General features: G+C 33.4%; 2 protein-coding genes across 7 annotated transcripts; both read right to left on the bottom strand.

Moving 5' to 3' along the window:
- Nucleotides 1-600: 600 nt before the first annotated feature.
- On the bottom strand, nt 601-7,314 carry LOC130946643 (polyprenol reductase 2-like). Of its 6 annotated transcripts, none has more exons than XM_057875463.1 (8): nt 6,555-7,314; nt 6,207-6,288; nt 2,800-2,992; nt 2,289-2,626; nt 1,304-1,538; nt 1,123-1,218; nt 943-1,014; nt 601-834 (listed from the first exon to the last, which is right to left on the bottom strand). In XM_057875463.1, exons 3-8 carry the CDS (start codon nt 2,965-2,967, stop codon nt 730-732), a joined length of 1,014 nt encoding a protein of 337 aa, XP_057731446.1. In that variant the 5' UTR covers nt 2,968-2,992; nt 6,207-6,288; nt 6,555-7,314; the 3' UTR covers nt 601-729. The 6 variants fall into 6 exon arrangements, with proteins under 6 accessions (XP_057731446.1, XP_057731444.1, XP_057731445.1 ...); XM_057875461.1 differs by having other exon boundaries at nt 6,211-6,288; XM_057875462.1 differs by having other exon boundaries at nt 6,207-6,279.
- A 7,659-nt stretch (nt 7,315-14,973) lies between these two features.
- Nucleotides 14,974-21,423, bottom strand: LOC130946591 (cryptochrome DASH, chloroplastic/mitochondrial). The gene is made up of 13 exons (XM_057875386.1): nt 21,056-21,423; nt 19,015-19,154; nt 18,682-18,903; nt 18,451-18,576; nt 18,245-18,319; nt 17,887-18,003; nt 17,760-17,806; nt 17,353-17,429; nt 17,174-17,249; nt 16,830-16,899; nt 16,554-16,677; nt 15,680-15,729; nt 14,974-15,457 (listed from the first exon to the last, which is right to left on the bottom strand). The coding sequence occupies exons 1-13, from the start codon at nt 21,342-21,344 to the stop codon at nt 15,260-15,262; spliced, it is 1,611 nt and encodes a 536-aa protein (XP_057731369.1). The 5' UTR covers nt 21,345-21,423; the 3' UTR covers nt 14,974-15,259.
- Nucleotides 21,424-22,690: the final 1,267 nt, after the last annotated feature.

Below are 22,690 nucleotides of genomic sequence, written 5' to 3'. Positions count from 1 at the left end.
AATTGAAAATTCTCAGAAATTTTGATAAGTTTGACCGAGTTATTTTTTAAATTATTAATTTTATATAAAAATAACTGTATATAAATATATATAATATTTAATATTTTAAGTTAGTTCTTAAAAAAATTTTAATTGTAAAATTTGTTTTAAATACATTTTAATTATTAAATTAATTTTTTTATTTTTTATTTTATTAGATATATAATTTTTACGTTAAATTTGATAAAAATTTAGATAAATTAGTTTTTGTCAATATTTAAAAAATCATAATAATTTTTATATAAATTTCTTCGTATAGATGAATAATCTGATATAAAAATTAATTTGCCTAATAAAATAATAATTTACAGAATAATTGTGATTAAAATTTATTAAAAATTAAAAAATTTAATTAAAAATATTTTAAAAATTGATTTAGGTTATTTCTCATAGAAAAACAAAAAAGTAGTGTTCATATTTTAGTTAGAATAACTAAAAAAGCATCAGAGGCAATAGGTGCCTAAGTAAGAAACTAAGAATCCGGAATATTTTAGTTGTTTAACTTGTTTATCCATTTTTTTTTACTTTACACGATTCTGGAAATGTTATCTTTGGGAAAAAAAATTATAAATAAATTTCGTGTGTAGAAATCCCAATAATATTAAATACAAGTATTTTTCTATAAACAAAATAAGTTCATATGAACAGACACATCTAACATGAAAAGTATTGTCTATTTGTCTCATAATCTCAGAGAATATATGGTATAACAGCAAACCGACTACTTGGATAATCTTCAAATTTCTGATGATACCACCTATGTGTTTCCACTGCTGCAAATGACAAATTTGCCAGCTGAACCAAGTGAAAGAAACATGGCAAAGGGAAAAAAAATCAACTAAACATTTTTTCCACCTTCAAGAATTAGAAAATCTTGCTAATCTAAAATTTATGTATTATTACCACAAAAACAAGAAGTAACCATATGGTTAGATTGGACCATCCAGTAGCAACTACAAAACTGCCGTATATAACCTTCATTATTGTGAAACATTAGGCATATTTAACATCATGGATTACATAATAACATAAGGAAAACAATATGGGAGAAAAGGAGGAAGGAGGGGGGAGGGGGAGTGTTACCATTTCAGAGAGATAATGTGGAGAGGAAACAATTTCAAACCAATCACCGTGAGGAATTGCATATTCCTCTGCTTGTCTTGAATTTCGAAGCGAACCCTAGCAAAATTATAAAATTCAGACAAACACGACAGAAATTTAAAAGAATGTTAAGATTTTAATGTCAAGTTTCAAGTGGACATACAAGAATCTTATGGCATCTTTGTTGATGAATCCAACCCCAAAAAAAAACAGTCGCGCCGATCCAATGTCTCCATCCAAGTCTGAAAAGAGGATTTACAACTTGCCAAAGTTCTACCTCCACTGGTGGCATATGATCCTTGCCTATGACGATGAACTTGGTGACTAGATTTACTAGGAAGTAAAACACATCTAAGGCGCAATCAGCACATAGTGACAGTGGTGCTGCTAGGTAGAAGCTAGCTTTGTAAAAACAAACAAACCAATCATTCCCATTTTAGTGTTTGCTTGTATCCAACCAGTGAGTGATAAATAACAAGCATAGTAAAAGAGAAAGCAGAATTCATTATTCATCTAAGAAACATATCATAATCCTTGAAACTAGATTAAAATTTCAAATCAACGTGCAGCACTTCAAATATACCTAGGAGTAGTTACATATATATGGAATTAGCCATTCACAACTGCAGGGTTCTGCTTGCTTTTCCCATACTTTTCTTAGAGTTTCTCTTATGTTTTAGTTTTCTTTTAGTACGGTACACAAGGTTTCCAGTCCAAACTTTCCAAAAAAATGTATCTCCATGGAGCATAAATCTAAATTCCATGTTGTCACATTCATAAACTAGTAAACTACAAAGCTTTTTGCCAGCTAGAACATTGCCATACCCATCCCCCAAAAAGTTTACGGCAATTTATACACTACAATGTAGCAAATGCATAGTAGCTGAACAACAATTAAATCTTATGTATTAAAATATGACAATATCTGTCATAAATAAATGTTTTGTAGCCTGTAGAAAAGAAATTAAATCAAAGTAATTCAATAAGAACAGAGTAATTCACTATGATTTCAGATTAATAACAAGTAAATAGGCCCTTCACACACACATTACCACATTAGGAATATGTAATAGTCAAAATTATTCTAATAAAAAAGAGAAAGGGAGTTCCAAGGGAGGTAAATTAGAAAGATTATGAAATAAACTTACAACATTCCAGTGAGATAACCAAGGACGTGCATGCAGGCAGAGGGGCTATATTTAAAAACATATATGGTTTCAAATAGGCGTCTCAACACTTGAGCTTCCATTAACAAAAGAAGAAAAACAGCTTGCCAAACAGCATGCCTTTGAAGCATTGTAGTTGAACCAGTTCCCAGAGCTGAGCCTCCGATCAAGTAGCTTGTAATGGTAGAGTATGCAGATGATTCCCTAACCGGTGGCACCATGGTGTATGCATAACACCAAGTTGTAACAAGCAAGAACGTTGTCCATATTGATGCAACAATATAGAAATGCAAGAAGAATCTCTGAGGGAGTGTGAATTTCTGCAAAGTCAAATAAAATATATTGCACACTTTCAAACTTTCAAGTACCCCATTATTCGATGGATCATATATTCACATATATTTTAGTAAAAGGCAAGAAATTTGTACAATGGCAATGATAAAAGTAATAAAAATGAAAAGGGTATATAGGGGAGTGAAACTGATTTATTTACCTGGGAAGATGAGTGCATGATTTTTCCCCTTCTAGCAAAACCCAACAAGATTGTATGGAGAAACTTGAGTTTGGGAATTGGGATTGAAGCGATGAGAATGGGAAGTGTACCAGCGATCCATGCTAGTCTCAACAATTGAGGAAGGACCATATGCATCTCCAACTCCATTACTATAAGATGACGATGATGGAATCTTCAACAGAGAAACATAGTCATTTTTGTGTACAAATTCTAAAAAATGTAGATGCAAATTGTATTGATTAATGTGTGCAAACTCTGGTAAATATAGATGCAAATTATATGTTTCTTGTATGTAAGCACTTGTAAAAATGGGTGCAAATTATTGCTATCAAGTACCGGCCCAAAATCATGTGCAAATTCTGCAAAATATAGATACAAATTGTATTGATTCATGTGTGCAAACTCTGATAAATATTGCTATAAATTATGTTTCTTGTGTGCAAATACCTGCAAATATAAGTGCAAATTATTGTTGGCCAAAAACAATAAATTTTGATGGCCCTCAAACATTCCTCATATATATAAAACAAGTCTTGGATACATATTGTAGGGTAAGAAGCCAGCAGGCTGTTGTATTCGTAATTAGACTCACATGTGTTCTTGATTGGTTATTAAGTGTAGGCTGTGTCCTTTATCTTTGTTTATATATTTTTGGTCTTTGGGCTTATTGCACTCCAACGCCCAAAAAATAATTTCAATTTATGCCACTTAAAAGAAAATAGAGTTACAATACCCAAAAACAAAAATTGACATCATTACCTAATTCCAACTTTGTTTTCATATAATATCTTTTTCATATATAGCCGTCAATAACACTAAATATTTATCATTTTTACTAATTTTATATTTATTATGATTATTATACGTATTATATAAATCTCGTCTATTATTAAAAAATATGGTACACTCTCATCTCAGATAGTTTGAATATGTAGAAAAAAATCGGTAAATCCTATGGAAAGAAAGTAGATCAAATGGAGATAGATAAGTTGAGAAGGATTGAGGATAACCCAAGATGACCATACACAATATAATTAAATAAAATTTATGTATAAACCAAGGTTGAAAAAACCAAACCGGTCAGTAAACCGATCAAGTAACTGGTTTAATAGTTTAGTGGTCCAACCAGAATCAAACCGTGATTGAATCGATTTAATTAAATATAAAATAAAATTATTAAAAATATAATATATAATTTTAAATATTTAAATTCAATTATTTCTACTAATAAGATTCCATACTTCACAATTTCATCTAATAATTTATCTAAAATTTATAATTAAAAGTTCACAAAAAGTTCAAATATAATGAAAAACACACTAAACTAGTCCATGAATCATGATGCATATCATCCTTTTGTGTTTGGAAAACAAACATTGAAAAGTCATCTTAATCTTCATTGTGTTTGAAAATTCTGTTCCTATAACTTCACATAAACGTAAGTCCAATGTCAAATTTCAAAATAAAATAAAATAAAATAAAACTGAAGATAAATAAACGAAGACTTGGTGCCATCACTTTCCCAGAATCATGATGCGTATAATCCTTAGTCAACCCTAACAATTTCAAGGAAGGATTTAAACCCTTGTTATCTCAAAAAAATTAACAACAATCAACAATATTTAACTCAGAAAATTAACTAACTCAACAAAATCACCAATCAACGTTAAATCAGAAAATTAACATTAACTCAGAAGTCAGAACAAAGTTATTATTAACTAAGAAGCAGTGGAGGCAAGGAGAAGGTGACGGCAAGGAGAAGACGGCTGGGCGCAAGCAGAGACGCTCGCGATGAGAGAGACTAAGTTCTGAGAGAGAGGGAGAGCGCTGGAAGAGAGAGATTCCGAGGAGAGAACAAACCACTGCTACACTGAGAACAGGACCGCGACGGAGAAACAAAGAGCACCGGCGAGAAAACGGACCACAGGAGAGATGTGAGAGACGGGAGAAAACAAAGGACCCCGTGGGTTTTGTACACGCGAGCGACGCCAATAGGAGAAGGTGGAGGCTAGGCCGACGGCGACGACACCCTCTGGTTGACAGAGAGTAGCTCCGGGATGAAGAAGGTGGGGCATGGGTTTGAATGGCTGCTATGGTTTAGGTCTCTCTTCTTTGATGTGGTGTGGGAATCCCACATCTTTATCGCTGGGAATCCCACTGTTGATTACACCTGTTACTCGTCTCCTTCTCCACTCACTCAAGTGTTGATTCTATCTAGTCGGATAAAAATTTGTGGTCGTTGTTCTATTATTATTACAAGAAAAAAAGACAAATCGATCCCTGACTTTTTGGTTCGCGGACATTAAAGTCTCGGAGGATTTAAAAATACATTTAAATCCTTGATCTCTTCAAAATCCGGACATATCGATCCCTGAGTCTAATTTATTCAATTTTAAAAATTCTCTCACGTGTGCATCTGTATCAACCAGGTTTCGTTGAGTCTGACAAACCCAAGTGAACATGAGGGATCAATATGTCTAGGTTTTGAAAAAGTCAGAAACTTAAATGTATTTTCAAATCTTCGGGGACTTAAATGTCTGCGGATCAAAAGGTCAAGAATCTATTTGTCCTTTTCTCTTATTATAAATATTTAATAAATAAATAAAAGTAAATTTTACCTATTAATTCATTGCATAGTTATAACTAGTAATCGAACCGATCAAAATATTGGATCGCTGGGTCAACGGGTGGGTCACTAGTTGACCCAGTATCACTTGAATAAAAATATAAAATCATTAAATATAAAAGCCTAAAAGGCATGGTGATATAAACAAGTAAAGAGCCTTTGATACAACAAGACAAGCACTCCTTAATAGGATTCTCTTCTGCAGAATTATGATCCGCATGTTTATATTGGACACTTCCAAACAATGTTTCTTCTCTTATGATATCCACATAGATTTACACACAACTTATTTCCTTGATAGATAAATGAACATCACAAACTTTTCCTCTTTTCATTATCTAACAAAATCTAGATATTGCCAATCTTTAACATGATAATCAGCACTGATGAATTCACAAGCAACCTTGACCATGATAAAAATTCCCTAGAACCAATCATCTTCCTACTTATCACTATTTATAAGCTCAAAACAATGCACACAGCAGCTCCCAAAGTAAGAAACACCTGAATAATTTTCTCTTGAACAGCTTTGTAGAACAATATCAGAACAATCCCTTCGATTAAAACTACCATGAGAGTTATTCATCTTCATGACCTATTATCTAAACAGTATAACTAATCATCAATTTATCTAACGAGCATCAATTTATCTAAACCAATTAGCATCAATTTATCTAAAACTACATTAAAACTGAAAATACTAAACATAAAAAATTAATAGAGATTAAAGAATAACTGAACAAAATAAAACAAAAATCACCTACAGAAGCAGAAGTAGAAGTTGAGTCAGGGACGGAGCAGCTTCGGAGTTCGGAGCTTCATCACAGCCACACCTAAATCAACTTCAACATTACAATTACAGGCTAAGATTCTCTAAATAGGAACTATTTATTCTTAAGTCATAAACCTAAAAAATTTAGTTAAAATTATGGTATCAACCCTTCAACAAACTGTCAATTTGATCAGAAAATTGATTAAATTTCAGTGATGATCAAAATGAAAAATTAATTAATTAGGAAAAAAGAATGCAAGAAGCTGTGAAGTGTGGAATGGGAACTACGGAAGAAAGGGCCAAGGGAAAAACAGGGGAAGGCAGCCAGGGACTCACCACAGCGGCTCGGCGACAGAACCGGCAAGAAGGAGGCGACGAAGCAACAAAGACGAGGACGTCCGATCAAGGGGCAGCGTTTGCTGGTCGCCTCGGTTTCTTCTTGACTGAGCCGGCGACGACGAGACCAAGGAAGGCGGCGACACACGAACTATGGCAGAACGCCAGCGACTATGAATGAAGACGACAAGAGAGTTTGACAGACGGGACGGAGTGCGCCACTGTCTGCGTGAAGATGAGGGTGTCACGGGTGATGAGAGGGACCATGGAGCCCAGTGAAATTAGGGTTTTGGAGTTAGATGATGATGTTTAGAGATTTTTTTTATTTTTAAATAAGCATGACCGGTCTGGGTTTTGAAAACTGGCCGCGTCAAGACGGGTTTCAACGGGTCAATACGGGTTTCAACCGGTCTGGGTTTTGAGACGCTCGCGGTAAGAGAGACTGAAATCCGAGAGAGAGAGGGAGAGAAAGAACCACTACTACACTGAGAAGAGGACCGCGATGGACAAACAAAGAGCGTTAGCGAGAAAACGGACCACAGGAGCAATGTGAAAGACGGGAGAAAACGAAAGACCCCGTGGGTTCTGTACAGGCAAGCGACGCCAACAGGAGAAGGTGGAGGCCAGGCCGACAGCGACGACACCACCTTCTGGTTGATAGAGAGTAGCTCAGAGATGAAGAAGGTAGGGCATGGTTTGAGTGGCATCTGGGGTTTAGGTTTCTCTTTTTTGATGTGGTGTGGGAATCCCTCATCTTTCTTGCCCGGAATTCTCCACTCACTCAAGTACTTACTCTATATTTATTTATGTAGTTGATTCTATCTACCTGGATAAAAACTGTGGTCGTTGTTCTATTATTATTACAAATATTTAATAAATAAATAAATAATTTTTTTATTAATTTATTATATAATTATCAAAACTGAACTGATAATCAAATCTATTAAAATATTAAGTTACTGGATTAATGAGTGGGGGTATCACCTAAATAAAAATATAAAAGGCATGGTGATACAAACAAGTAAAGATGGATCATATATGCACATCCATTTTAATAAATGGCAAAAAATTTGTACAATGAGAATGATGAAAGTAATAAAAATGAAAAGGGTATATAAGGGAGTAAAAGTGATATATTTAGCTTGGAAGATAAGTGCATGATTTTTTTCCTTCTAGCAAGACACAACAAGATTGTATGGAGAAAGTTGAGTTTGGGAATTGGGATTGAAGCGACGAGAATGGGAAGTGTACCAGCGATCCGTGCTAGTCTCAGTAATTGAGCAAGGACCATATGCATCTTTAACTCCATTACTATAAGATGATGATGATGGAATCTTTAACAGGGAAACATAGTTATTTTTATGAGTATTAAGTAGGTGAGGGTCTGAAATGTTTAGATGATTATATAATATGAATACTACAAAAAAAATACATATTTAACTACACTTTTTTTAAGTTATATTTAAAAAATATAGTCTATTTTTAGAATAGGCTACACTTTTCTCTATTATTTATAAAAAAAATTGATGTTTGTCCTAATAATTGCCTCTTCTATAAAAAAGAATTAAAGGATGAAAAATAATATCGTGTGTGTAGAACTTTTCTATATATTAAAAATTCTAGTGATGATAGTAAGAACCAACCCCACAAAAAATATCGTTGTATTCCCGCAAAGATTTTGAGATACTTTTCTATAATTTCAAGACTTCAGAGATTATTTATGTGTTCAAAGCTGACAGTTAGTTTGAGGTGGCCGGCATGATGAGGAGCGCATTAAAAATGGGATGTTAAAGCATCTTGCTGATGGCCTAGCATGGAGAACTTTGATAAAATTGATGAAGACTTTCCAAAAGAATCGCGCAATATTAGACTAGTCTTGTCAAGTGATGAGTTCAACCCATTTCGTAGCCTAAACATTTCATGGAGCACGTGGCCTGTGATGTTGATGGTATACAATTTATCTCTATGGATGTGCATGAAATCTAAATATTGTGTGCTTTCTTTGCTTATTCCTGGACCATAATCACTTGGTAAAGATATTGCTGCGTATTTACAACCATTGATAAAAGACTTGAAGTTGTTATGGAAAATAGGGGTCGAAACTTATAATGCATCAAAGAATGAGACATTTTAAATGCGGACAGTTTTTTTGTGGACAATCAATGATTTTCCTACATATGCTATGTTGTCTGGGTGGAGTACAAAAGAAAAATTGACTTGCCCTTTGTTACAACAAAAATACCTCTTATCTACAACTGAAACATAGTCGGAAAACAATTTATATGGATCATCGTGTCTTTTTACTCATGGATCATCCATGGAGAACCGATACAATGTCTGTCAATGGAAAGAAGGAATTAAGACCCCCTTCACCTGTTATAGAAGGAATAGAAATTTTTGAGATGCTAAAAAATGTTGAGAATGTTCTTCGGAAGAAATAAAGTACATCAAATAGTTTTCCACGAAATTGGAAAAAAAAAGACCAATTTTCTTTGAATTACCTTACTGGCATAAGAATCTGCTGTGTCACAACTTAAATGTCATACATAGAGAAGAACATACTTGATGAAACTCTTTTAGATATTCCAGACAAGACAAAGGACCATTTGAATGCTCATTATGACTTAAAAGATTTGAGAATCTGAAAAAATCTTCAATTAAAAGAGGTGAATAATGGCAAGAGAACAAAGTTGACAAATGCATGCTTTTCTATGACTGCTGTAGAGAAGTCAATTTTTTGTGGTGTTTTGAAAACAACAAAGCTACCTGATGGTAGTGCTTCGAATATATCATGTTGTGTACATCTAGGAGAAAGAAAAGTTTTGGATATAAGACCCATGATACTCACTTTATGTTACAATATTTACTAGCAATACCGATTAAAAGCAGCATTCCTGATCATGTGGCCATTCAGTTGATTCGACTAAGTTCTTTTTTTATCGCTTATGCAAAAAGTTATCATTTGGTTGATAAATTGATTCGCAATGTCTTGACTCTTCCAGTATCTACAACAACAACAGAAAGAGCTTTCTCGGCAATGAAAATTGTTAAAATAAGACTTCAGAGTAAAATGGCAGACGAATTTTTTGCAGATAATTTAGTCATTTACATTGAGAAAGAAATTGCAGCTACTTTCAGTACAGATTCAATAATAGATGACTTCGAATCAAGAAAAAAACGTCGAGCTCACTTGTCTATGTAAGTTGCAAATTTTAATTTATTTTAGCTCTAATAATATTGTTACTAATTTTTTTATTGCATAAGTTATGGTTGTGATTTAAATTATTTACATAAAGGTTGAAGTATAATACATTTTTTTAATAATTTTGCAGGAAACGTCTAAAAAGGAATTGAATAGTATTTGAAGATTCTAAAAATAAGTATGTAACAACTTATATTTACAATATTTGAAAATAGTTTTGAGATATTTGTTTTTAATTATTTTAATATACAATATGTTCAGTTATCTTATAAAAAGTAAATTTTAAGTTTTAGTTGTTATTTTTAATTAAAATTATATCGAGTTATTTTTAACTTTTTTTGTTAAAATAAAAAACTAAAAAAAATATTGGTCCCCCTATTAAATATTGTCTAGCTTCGCCCTTGATGCTGGTGGGTGACACTCTGACCATGGATGAGACGAGAGCATCACTTTTAGCGGATGATATACGTAAAGTTGCTACAAATGTAATGTCATCTCCAAATGAAAGAGAGTATAATGATCAAGCACAAGGATTGTTTGCAGCTAGAGGAAGGACTAATGAAAAAGGAAAAGATAATAAGCGTGAAAAGTTTAGGCCAAAATCTATACCTCACGCGGAGAGAACATGCTTTAAATGTGGGGAGCCTGGACATTTCAAAATAAATTGTCCAAATAAGAAGATAACTTTCAAGAAACAGAATAGTGACAACCCAAACGAAAAGCAAGAAGCAAGCCACATCTCAAATGATGAGGAAGACTATTACTCTGTGAAAAAACAATCTTATGAAATCTTCGATAAGTGGATTCTTGATTCAGGAGCATCTCACCATATGTGCGCAAATAGGAAGTGGTTTACTACCTTTCAAAGCATAAATGGTGACACAGTTTCAATGGGCAATGATCATGCTTGTAAACTGTGGGGTTGGATACTATAAAGAATCAAGATGCATGATGGAATAGTAAGAACCTTAAAGGATGTGAGACATATTCCAGACTTGCGAAAAAATCTTATCTCCATAGGTTTGTTGGAGAAAAATGGTTGCAAAATAGTTGCGAAAAATGGGATACTAAAAGTTATTCGTGGTTCTTTGGTAGTGATGAAGGGAGTTCGTCACGGTAATCTTTATTCTCTTTTAGGGACAACAGTCATAGGTGAATTAGCAGTTGGAATCGGTGGAAGTAGAGATCAAACAAATTGCACAAGAATATGACACATGCGGCTTGGACATATGTCAAAAAAAGGTCTATCATTACTTTGTAGACAAGATTTGCTGAAGAATATGAAGAAACCACAAATGAAATTTTGTGAGCATTGCGTGTATGAAAAGACACATAAGGTGAAGTTTTCTACAAGCAAGCACAATAGCAGAGGGTTGTTAGACTACGTGCATACTGATGTTTAAAACTAAGTATTTTTTTTATTTTTGTTGACGATTATTCCATGTATGTTTGGGTTTACTTCCTCAAGCATAAGAATGAGGTATTCGACACTTTTAAGCAATGGAGAGCAATGGTTAACAATCGAACAGGTAAGAAGCTGAAAACTCTACAATCAGATAATGACATAGAGTACACGGATGGGGCTTTCAAGGAGCTCTATGATCGAAAAGGCATTGTGAGACACTGGACAGTTAGAGAAACACCACAACAGAATGGAGTCGCTAAACGACTGAATCGTACCTTACTTGAGAAGGCACGGTGTATGCTCTCTAATTCTAGGTTAGGTAGAGAATGGTGGGTGGAGTCGGTTGCTACAGCTTACTACATAGTGAACCGATCCCCACATTCTTCTCTAGATGGAGACACGCCTTATAAGGTGTGGTTAGGAGAACATGCAGATTACGAGAAACTCAGAGTTTTTGGATGCACAACCTATTATCATATCAAAGATAATAAGCTTGATGATAGAACTAAAAAGACAATATTTTTGGGGTATCTAAGAGGAATTCAAGGGTATCGTCTTTGGAGTGTAAATAATTCTAAATTTGTAATTAACAGGAATATTACTTTTGATAAACGATCTATGATAGCTTTGTCTAAAGATACGATGCCAGATGATGGTGATGTTGGAAAAACTTCAATACTCAAGTGGTGGAGATAGAGTCTAAATACCAACAAATAGATTCTAATAATGTTCAGGTGGAGCATTCTAATGCTACTCGAGATAATGCAGAGGATGAACTTGATCATGAGGAGACTCAGCGAGAAAATGCACATGCAATACAATAGTAGTAGGAGGATTCTTTGGCATCCACTAGGCCAAAGAGGAATTATACATTCGTTCAGAAATTTGGGTTAGACAAGCCTCTAAGATATTATAGACAGGTAAACTTGGTAAACTATGCACTCTCGGTGGAGGATGATGAACCGGTCACCTTCAAACTTGCTATCAAAGACAAAGATAGAAAAAGTTAGTTGGTCGCCATGAAAGAAGAGATACAATCTCTCCATAAGAACAAGACATGGGAGGTGGTCCCGTTGTCCGTGGAAAAGACTGCAATTGATTGTAAATTGATGTATAAAAGAAAAGAAGATCATACTAAATCAGATGGTACAAGATTCAAAGCTAGGTTAGTAGCAAAGGGATTTGCACAAAAATAAGGTGTTGATTACAACGAGATATTTTCTTCTGTGGTCAAGCACACTTCTATAAGGGTGCTTTTGAGTCTTGTTGCTCAAGATGATATTAAGTTGGAACAGCTAGATGTAAAGACAACTTTCTTGCATGGTGACTTAGAAGAAGAAATTTACATGTATCAACCTTAGGGTTTCAGGGTTGAGGGTAAAGAAAATCAGGTATGTCGCTTAAAGAAACCGCTATATGGATTAAAACAATCTCCTCGATAATGGTATAAGCGATTTGATTCCTTTATGTTAAAACAAGATTTTTCCAAAAGTAATTATGATTGTTGTGTATACATTCATAAGCTTTCTGGAAGTGATTATATCTATCTTTATTGTATGTGGATGACATGCTTATTGCTTCTAAGAGCAAGGTGGAGATAAATAGATTAAAGGTTCAACTTGGTAAAGAATTTGAAACAAAAGATTTGGGTGTTACACGAAAAATATTATGCATGAAAATTAAAAGAGAGAGATCAAGTCAAAAATTATTTTTGAGCCAGAGAGGGTACATTGAGTGCGTTATTGAAAGGTTCGAAATGAAAAATGCTAAGTCAATAGAAACACTGTTGGCTCCACATTTCAAATTCTCTGGTAAACAATCTCCCACAACAGCAGAAAATAAAACTTACAGGAAAAATGTACCTTATGCTAGTGCAGTCAGTAGCCTAATGTATGTTATGGTGTATACACGCCCAGATATTTCACAGGCAATCAGTATTGTTAGCAGGTTCATGGCAAATTCGGGTAAAGCACACTTAGAATCAGTTAAGTGGATATTAAAGTACTTGAAGGGTACCATTGACATAAATTTATGCTTTAGTGAAAAATCATGTCAAATCAGCGACTTTATTGATTCTGATTATGCTGGTGATCTAGACAGAAGACGTTCTATGACCGGTTATGTATATAAAATACAAGGTGCTCCAGTTAGTTGGCAATCGATGTTACAAGCTACAGTAGCACTATCTGCTACAGAGGCTGAGTACATGGCAGTAGCAGAAGGGGTGAAAGAAGCATTGTGGCTAAGGGATCTTCTAGATGATTTGGAGTTTCAACAAGATTGTGTGAATCTGAGTTGTGATAGTCAAAGTGCAATTCATTTTGGCTAAAAATCAGGTTCATCATGCTCGTACCAAGCATATTGATGTAAGATATCACTTCGTACGTGATGTTATAGAGAAAGACAACATTTCTCTTGTCAAAGTACACACAAATGAAAATCCCGCACATATTGACAAAAATAGTGTCAAGAAGCAAGTTCCAACATTGTTTGGAATTGCTCAATGTTGTTCCAAGTTAGGCATGGGAATACGAATACCATACTTTGATCGTCCAAAATTTGGATAAATTTCAAATTGTGACCGAGGTGGAGAATTGTGAGAATAAAGGAAGGATAAGAGTAATTTTAGGAAGTAAAATAAATGAGTTTTAATAGGAGAGAACTCAAAATGTTTAGTAAGGAGCTTTTTGTCGGAGAATTTTATTCTTATTCGTTGAAGTTATAGTATAGAGATACTATATATCTTTAGAATTGTAATTGAAGTCAATAACAATAACAATATTCTTATTCACATTATCTTATAGAGTTAGTTAGAAGAAATATTTCATATTGTTTTTCCTCTTTACAAAATATATAGCGAGTGCATTATTGTGAGTAGTGTTCAATTTCATATTACTTTTTTTTTTGGTAGATTGAGGGGCCAAAAAAGGCCCAGGACAAAGGAAAAACTAAACGGTTACATTACGAGGCATAGAAGCCCCAAAAACATCATTAACAACTATGGAACTAAGCAAGGGTGGAGGTGAGTTCCAGTATCTAATCTCCAGGTTCTGTTTCAGGCTATGGGTAGCAAGTTAATCTGCACATCTGTTCGCTTCTCGATAGATATGTGTGAATCTAATTTCCCAGTCTCCATCGATAAGGGTTCTTATTCTATGATATAGCGCTGAACCCAAACCCGTTACTTTATATCTATTAGAAGTCAAAATTTTGCTATAGACTCAACAGTTACTAATCCAATACTTATTTCAGATCAAAGTGCTACAATAATTTTTGTACTATTTGATGGCAAAGAAAAAAAATTATTAGGCACAACAGCTTCAAATCTAATGACACTCTAGAAAAATTTGTGCAACTTCACACTTATATTTGAAGTCAAAATAAATTATTTTAATTTCAAAGAAGATTCTCAATAATACATTGTTACCAAGACATCATTTTTATTTCTAATTTAAATTATTCATTGATTATAAAAACCAACTTCGCCAACACTAATATCATCAGACGAAAATCACATACCCATCAAGGGATTAAGGAGAAAGAAAACCATACAAATTCAAGACACATCTTCGAAAGAAGAACATACATGCAAAGATGGAACAAACAACACAATAAAAAGTGTATACAACTCAACAATTCATAAAGAACATGCTTTCATAAGAACATAGGACAAAAAGAAAAAAAACAACTCTAACAACAACCAATAAAGAAAAAGGAGGACGAGCGTTACATAAGAAAACTAAGTTCATCAACTAAAACAAATGCAAAAATCAAACCACCAAATATAAAAGTCACTTTGTACAATTCCAACGTCTAAATCTTTTGTACTACAAATTATTTTAAATAAAACACCTTTTAAATTTAACTTTAGTTTACACATATTTAATTTAATTCTACAAAATATAACAATTTTTAATATTTGTTATATACTATCATTAATTTAACGTCCCACGCATGATGCGCGGGTCTCATTCTAGTTATGTTAAAGAGAATATATGGGCTTCAACTAACCTGTGCATACAAGAATTTCTTGCTAATCTACACCCGTGGAAGATAAAATAATGAAAGAAGCTGCCATTCTTCATATCTTCCCTGAATTTAGTTCCTGTTCCATCTTCTGTCATTCCTTCTATCATTGCTGCTTCTTGCGCCGTCATTCTGGAGTCTACCATACTTGAGAGGCACAATTTGACGGATGTATAAATTTCCAGGAAAGTTCCTTTTCTCTTTCGGAATTGTTTGCAGTCGTGGCAACCAGTATGCAACGTATTCTCCTTCCGGATCATATGTTTGTGCCTGAAAAATGGGTGTAAATAGTGCCATTTCAGTTCCAAAGTTTAATCAGTCTACTAAATTGTTGAGCCCTTTTGAATTTGAAGAAGCATGCTTAGAGCTATAGTTCTTTGTTTTGATTGTATATTGACACTACAACTCGATAGAGAGAAATGCAACTCAATCTATTTACAGGATCAATGTTAAATTTTCCATGGAACACTGATACTAGTTTTAGCTACTTACTTGTTTCGGAATGCTGAAATATCGATCTTCTCTTGGATCATTCCCAACTCCTGAACCAGAAAAAGCATGTATTATCATTTTCAAGTTTCATTGTATAGAAATCTATGAACTCAATAATAATGCATGCATGATACAAATGCTTTCTATTTTCAGGAAGTCAGGAACTATGAACCATCCTGCAGCTACATTTGACAACAGCTAGAACTCTGATCAAAGAACTAATTTGTCTGTGTGTGTGTGTTTTGACTCTTTTTGCTAATATTTTTATGGAATTTTACTTCCTTATTCCATAATTAATAGAATGATGCTACACACCTAAGTTTTTTTGTTAACTAAGTCCAACCAAATTGGTTTAACATAACAAAAATCAGTTATGGTTAACATTATTCCAAGTCTTATTATTTAACTTAGTTGGACTTGGTTCATAAAAAGACTCAGATGTATAGTATTACTTTAATTAATATACACTGAGAGGAACCAATATACAGTAATTAACAAAAGTATAACAGATAACACCTAATTTTCCATATATAACAGAATGCTCACTTTCCACCTAGGCAAGTTAGTTACAAAACCTGCCATAGACGTAGTTCACTCAATTACAAGGAGAATTCTATGGTGCCTATAACTTGGTGTCGAACTTTTGCCTAACTTACTTTTTATAGTAACTTTTGAATATTTAATAATTATTAAATATTGATTTTTAACTCTTTTTGGCAAGTTAGATAAACACTTTTAGGCACCATAGCAATCACCCAATTACAATTAGGTCTCTAATTTTTAATTGGCTTGGTACCTTACAGGTACTTGCAAAGTAACCTCTACAAAGTTAGTCAAATGTAGTTAATTAGCTCAGTTATTCAAATATGCTTACCTGAACCATAAGTCCAGTTTCCATAATTAGAACATGGATCATAATCTAGAAGACACGTCTCGAACCACTCTGCTCCCATTCGCCAATCTATGCCCATATCACGAACAAGAAATGAACACACAATCTGTCGAAAAGGTAAACCGAATTTCAAGTTTGAGTTCAGTTGTAAAGGTGGGGAAAATCCCAGAGAATATCATAATATATTAATATCATCTATCTTGGATGAAGAATTTAATTGTGCCAATTACAAGAAAAACACAATGGTTTCCGGCTCACCTGCCGTCCTCGGTTTGACATAAACCCTGTTGTTGATAGTTCTTTCATATTGGCATCAATCAAAGGATATCTAAAAGTTTATGCCCAATAAAAGAAAGAAAAGAAATCAGAGTTAAGTAAAAATGATACACTTGGATAATTCAGATGGTCTAACTCTTTAGTGTATCTATGAGTGACCTATGTTTCCAACAAAATACCTATGTTTTCTAAAACTAAACAGATTCTAACAAAGCCTATATATTATCAAATTTATGATATCAAATTCGAGGTGGTCAAATTTTGGGTTAGAGTTTGTAGGACAATACACACAACATCAAGAAACATTGTGTCGATAGAAGCTGTACCCGGTACAGCCGTCTCTCCATGATTCAAACAAAATCTTGTCTTGGCTCCACTTCTGCTGAACCTTCCTAGGGCCACCTTTAAGAAAAGCAGATTATAAGCATGATGATTCATTAGTAGAAGAATTTTTGAAGCCTAACTTTATAAAATACCACAGGCATAAAAGACTTCAGCAAATTACCTAAATAGAAAATTGAATTCCCATATTTCACCGATAAAAACCGGAAGTAATCCCTCCATATCAACTCGAACAAGACCCTATAAAGCAGAGATGGGTTCAGAAGAAGGGTGAAGATGTCAACCCATCACTATGTTTAATAACCACCTTCGGTTTCAAATAACTTTCTGGTTTTAGATGTTCACATGAATTGAGAAAATGATTAGTAAGTATTTTAGTTAAGAAAGAATGAAAGATATTTTATTTACAACATACATTACTGTTAATATTAATCTCTCTTCCTTAAGTACTTTTCTTACTTGTTCTCTCGTCTCGTGCTATTCCAGTTGTGTTATTCAATATGGAAACTACAATGAGAGAATGCATAGAGAAACAAACATTAACGAGAGATATGCAATGTTACCACTTACCAGTATGTAGAACCATTTGCTATCCTTTCATTCTCATATCTCTTCACCTATTAAAGAAGAGGATAAGCTTAGCTTAAAGAAGACATTAGCACGTAAAACACAAAAAGAGATTATTGACAACTTGAACCTCTTCATGTATTAAACGAGGAGACAAGCTTCCAAATGCAAGCCATGGTGAGAACTTAGTGGAGTAATCAGGTCCTAACATTCCATTTCTGGTCTCTTTATATACCTTTAGCAAATCCTACAAATGTGAAATCTCACAATTGCGTTAGATAACCCAATATAACAAAACATAGATTTTCCGAATCGACCATAGTCTCCATTGGCCCCTTGAACCGGTCATGCAGAGTTATTGATAAATTCTCTATATGAAATTCATAACTAAAAGAAGTGAAGAACTATCCTAATGAAATATCAGTTTGGAGTTGGAGCAACAATTTCATAACATAGATTTGCATTAACAATTTGATATAACTTCTTACCTTCTTCCAAAAGTATTCATATACTCTGCTCAACGCCGCAGTTTCACCTCCTACAAATTTCATCCCCTTGCTAACCTATATCAAAAGGAAGAAAAATAAATAAAATAACCAAATTCATTAACCTTTCATAGTTTCATTGTCTATCAGTTAAAAAATACTCGAGTTTCTTGTAAGTGAAGTCATAAAAAATGTATGGAAAAACCTACATTCTGTGAGCTAAGTCCCAGCTTCTCTAATGTAGGAACACACCCCCAATCCTCAACAAGTGGAGGAGGTCCAAGCAACACAGGAAGTTTGATGCACGGACGTATCGAACACTTCGCCTCGACAGTCTGCAAGTTTTGATATCATCATAAGTAGTACTAAAAATCGATTGCCCGATTCTTATCGGTTATATCTATAACTCTCGAAACAAATTGTCATTGACAGCATCATGCCTTACGAAATTGAGTATACACGTCCGGCAAACTACCAGCATCAAAAGGAAGGTCATCTATGTGGTACAAGGTGGTACCCCAAATCAATTGCAACTTGGGGAAGTTGTTTGAATTCGTCGAACTACTGGATTCCCCGGATAGCATTGCTACTTGTCGAAGACCTTTGCTGACTAATCTTTCAACATTCAGCTCCTCACTGCAGGTTTCTTTCTGGGCATACACCTAACAATATTATACTATTCATTAATCAGCCCTGTAGATCCAACAAGAAAATATTGAAATTCCCTAATTTGAAATAATTACTGAACAGGTATTTGTACTTTAAAAACTCACTGTATGAGCTTTGAAAGCTTTAGCTAGAGAAGGAAGAATATCTTCAGGCTTTCCGTGTTGTATAAGCAAATTAAGTCCGAATTTTGTCAAGTTCTTCCTCAAGTCGGCTAAGCATTCGACGAAAAATTGTGCTCTCAATGCTGCCAATAAACCATACCACAAGAAAAAACAGAATAGTAAGCAAATTTAAATGCTGATTCAACATTCCCTGCTCATATTCTAACATCTACCGCCTCAATTTGTGATACTATGTCCTCGCATATTCAATCCATATGAAAAATGCATATGGCTAATCTTTGTTCCAATATGTCAATCTTATATTCTAGAAAGTCAAAATTATTCATCATTTAACTGACATAACATCATTGTAGTTTATAGCAGCCACTTTATTATATAGTATTATAATAACAAAAATGCACATTCAATAATCTCTTAGACATAGTTCATTTTAGTAAGCAATTCACTACTTTTGGAGATTATATTACAAGTATGTATTCCTGCAAATAAAAAGAATTTGCTATGCGGTATGCAGATAAAAATGACAGAATCAAGTTATTTAAATATGCTTCAAAGTGAAAGTAACCAGAAATACTCTATCCTCTAGAATTATTGCAATATCAGTGTATCCCATAGATTCGTTATTTTAAAAGGAAAAAAAAAAAAACACAGAAAGTCATACGAGTAATGGATGCATGCAGCTATTGTTGCTAACAAATTAATTAGAGTTTAATTTTTATGCATCGAAAATATTCAACCATGTTACCTATGCACAAGAAATCAGCCGTCAAATCAGTCATTCAGATAAGTTTAAATACAAAATACATTAAACAATATATAGTAGCTGGTTATTTTTCATTGGTGGCTAATTTGGGACTCATTTGTTTAGATATGGAAAAAATATTGGTGTTACAATGGATGTTTATACAGTATTTACACTGCTATGATGTCAGTGCAAATTGTAATTTGCATTTTATTTTTTTTACCTTTTTCTTTTTTTTTCGTTTTTGAACAACACAAAAAGCAGGTTGCATTTTGTTTAATTTTTTTTTTTGAAATAAAACGCAGATTGCATTTTGCATTTACTTTTTTTTATCTGTTTTGAACGCAAAAATACACAAGAGTACATAGGAATAAACCGTATTTAAAAATGATTTGAAATTTTTGTACTTTTACATTAGTGTTTTTAAGAAGACATACTCTTGAAAATTCATAAATAAAAATAAAATGAAATCATATATTCAAAGTTATTATTTGTTTAGTTGTGTATAACACATGCATACAGGCAACCATGGTATAGTAGGGATGGTGCACCCTAACACGAAGAAAAAGCTTGGGAAAAAGTTGGATTCTACCATATAAAGTTAGATTTTTTTTTTTTTGAAAAATAATTTTTTTTATTTTTTAATAGAAAAAATTTCCACCATAATAATAATAATAATAATAATAATAATAATAATAACAACCTGTTGTAGTGCTAATAATAATAATAATAATAATAATAATAATAATAATAATAAAGAAAAAATCTAAAACAATCTCTGACAATTAACTCAAAATACAACGAGACTCTTGACAAAAAGAATACCAAATCTGGTCCCTGAACTTTATTTTTATGAGACTGATTAGCCTTTGTGCCAAAAAAAAGTCAATGTTATTTTTTTGGCACAAGGACTAATCAATCTAAAAAAAGATCATGAGCCGGGTTGGATGTTTTTTTTTTTTTCTTGGGGTTTTATTGTCCTTTCGAGACAATTGCCGGACCGAGGTATTCACTCATAGTAATATAATAATATTAAAAATACTAGTAGGAGTGTAGGACTGTAGATTTGCGGGTCCATAATTTAGCATAACACAACTGATATAATATGTGTGAATAATACTATTTTTTCTCCCGTTCTTAAATTATTTTCTGCTAATTTGGATGAACAAGAAATAGTTATTTTTCACTCACGGTGAAACAAAATCAAATCCTATATTAAACCCAAAAAAAGCAACAAGTAATGAAGAAAAACAAAAATAAAAAAGATTGAAAGATATATACCTCCAGTTTTGGGAAAACCAAAGTGATAAGTGGTGGAAAAGAGGCGAGGATCAACACAGAAAACGGGTAAGAGAGTTTCCGAAGAGAGCCACGCTTTGTAGAGAACTTCATTGTCTAACACCCTCAGATCATTTCTGAACCACACAATTGCCGTCCCTTTACCACTTCTCTTGGCCACATTTGCATTGTAGGTTCGGAAAGTGTGGTCTGCCACACGGTCCATATCGTTTGCACCTAGGTCTGGCACGTGGTAGATCGATGGTGATGACGGTGATGGCGATGAGTTCATTGTTGAGAATGTGAGGAAGCGAATGAAGGCTATTGTGGACTTTGAAGGAGTGATGCGAGATGGAACAAATGTTGTTTTGAAGAAGGGAACGGCCATGTGAAGCTACGTTTCGTTAATGGTTTGGTTTGGTTTTGCAGAAGGAAAGGAGGGATGACCATGACACGTGGCGACCGTATGTTTCGTTATACGTGGACACATGTTAGCCAATGGATACACTTTATTTTTTTTGGTTTAATGGATGCACTTTTTAGAATTACAAAAAGCTTAACTATCAATTCCTATCCAAAAAGTTGAGCAGCTGACAACAAAATTTTTAAAAAATATTATTAATAAAATAATCACTAAATAAAAGTACGAAAAAAATTTAATAAATATTATATTTTTTATAAATAATAAAATTTTTTATATTTAACAAATAATTTATTTATTTAATTTAAAATTTTATGATAATATTTAAATAAATTTTTAAAAAATATATAAATATAAAATTAAAAAAAAATATTCACAGTTAATATATTATTATAGTAAATGAATATTTATTATGATATATGGTCAAGGAAGTTAATATTTAAAATAATTTCTGAAATTTAACTTTCAACTTAATTTAATATTTTAATTTTTAATAAACTTAAATTGTGCTCTAAAATTTTAAGGCGTCGCTCAAATTAGTCTCTTCGTCCATTTTTATCACTAAAAAAAGATGACATAACATGATTAAACGACGTCGTTTTGCTGGTTGTGCCTAAACAACATTATTTTACTCCTCCTCTTCTTCCTTCTCAATATCTAAACCTCTTAACACTCCATTGCCACCATCCCCAATCATACATTTTTAACCCCACCACCCTCCTCCTCCTCACTTCTCCCTTATCTACCACTCCACTGTCACCCCACCATCCCTTTCTCCATCCCCCTCTCTTCCTCCACCTCCTTAGCTAGTGAATACCGCAAAAAAAAAAGTGGACCATCCAAAAAATTTTCATCCTCATCACAGCAAAAAAAATCGACGATGAGCGAAGACAGAAAAATCCTATTATTATCGTCGTTATCATCATCAGTTTCACCTGTATGCACTACCACCCCAATAAGTAAAAGTAGCGGCGAGTTAAAGTGGAAGCGAGTTGAAAATTATTGCTGGAGTCATGGCTGCTTGAGATCATAAAATCAAGTTGTCCCATTTATCATTGTATTGATTCTATGAGAAGAAGAAAAGAAAGGAAGAGAAAGAAAAAAAAAATTATTGATCAAATTGAGGAGAAAGAAGAAGAAAAAGAGAGAAAAGAGGCAAAGAGGAGGAGGGTGGTGGTTGTTAAATCTAAGAGAAGAAAATAGAAGAACTACTTATC

Source organism: Arachis stenosperma, chromosome 8 (genome assembly GCF_014773155.1).
Source record: "Arachis stenosperma cultivar V10309 chromosome 8, arast.V10309.gnm1.PFL2, whole genome shotgun sequence".
Lineage (NCBI taxonomy): Eukaryota > Viridiplantae > Streptophyta > Magnoliopsida > Fabales > Fabaceae > Arachis > Arachis stenosperma.
The sequence above is the reverse complement of the archived record's forward strand: the minus strand, read 5'-3'. Positions and strand labels throughout refer to the sequence as shown.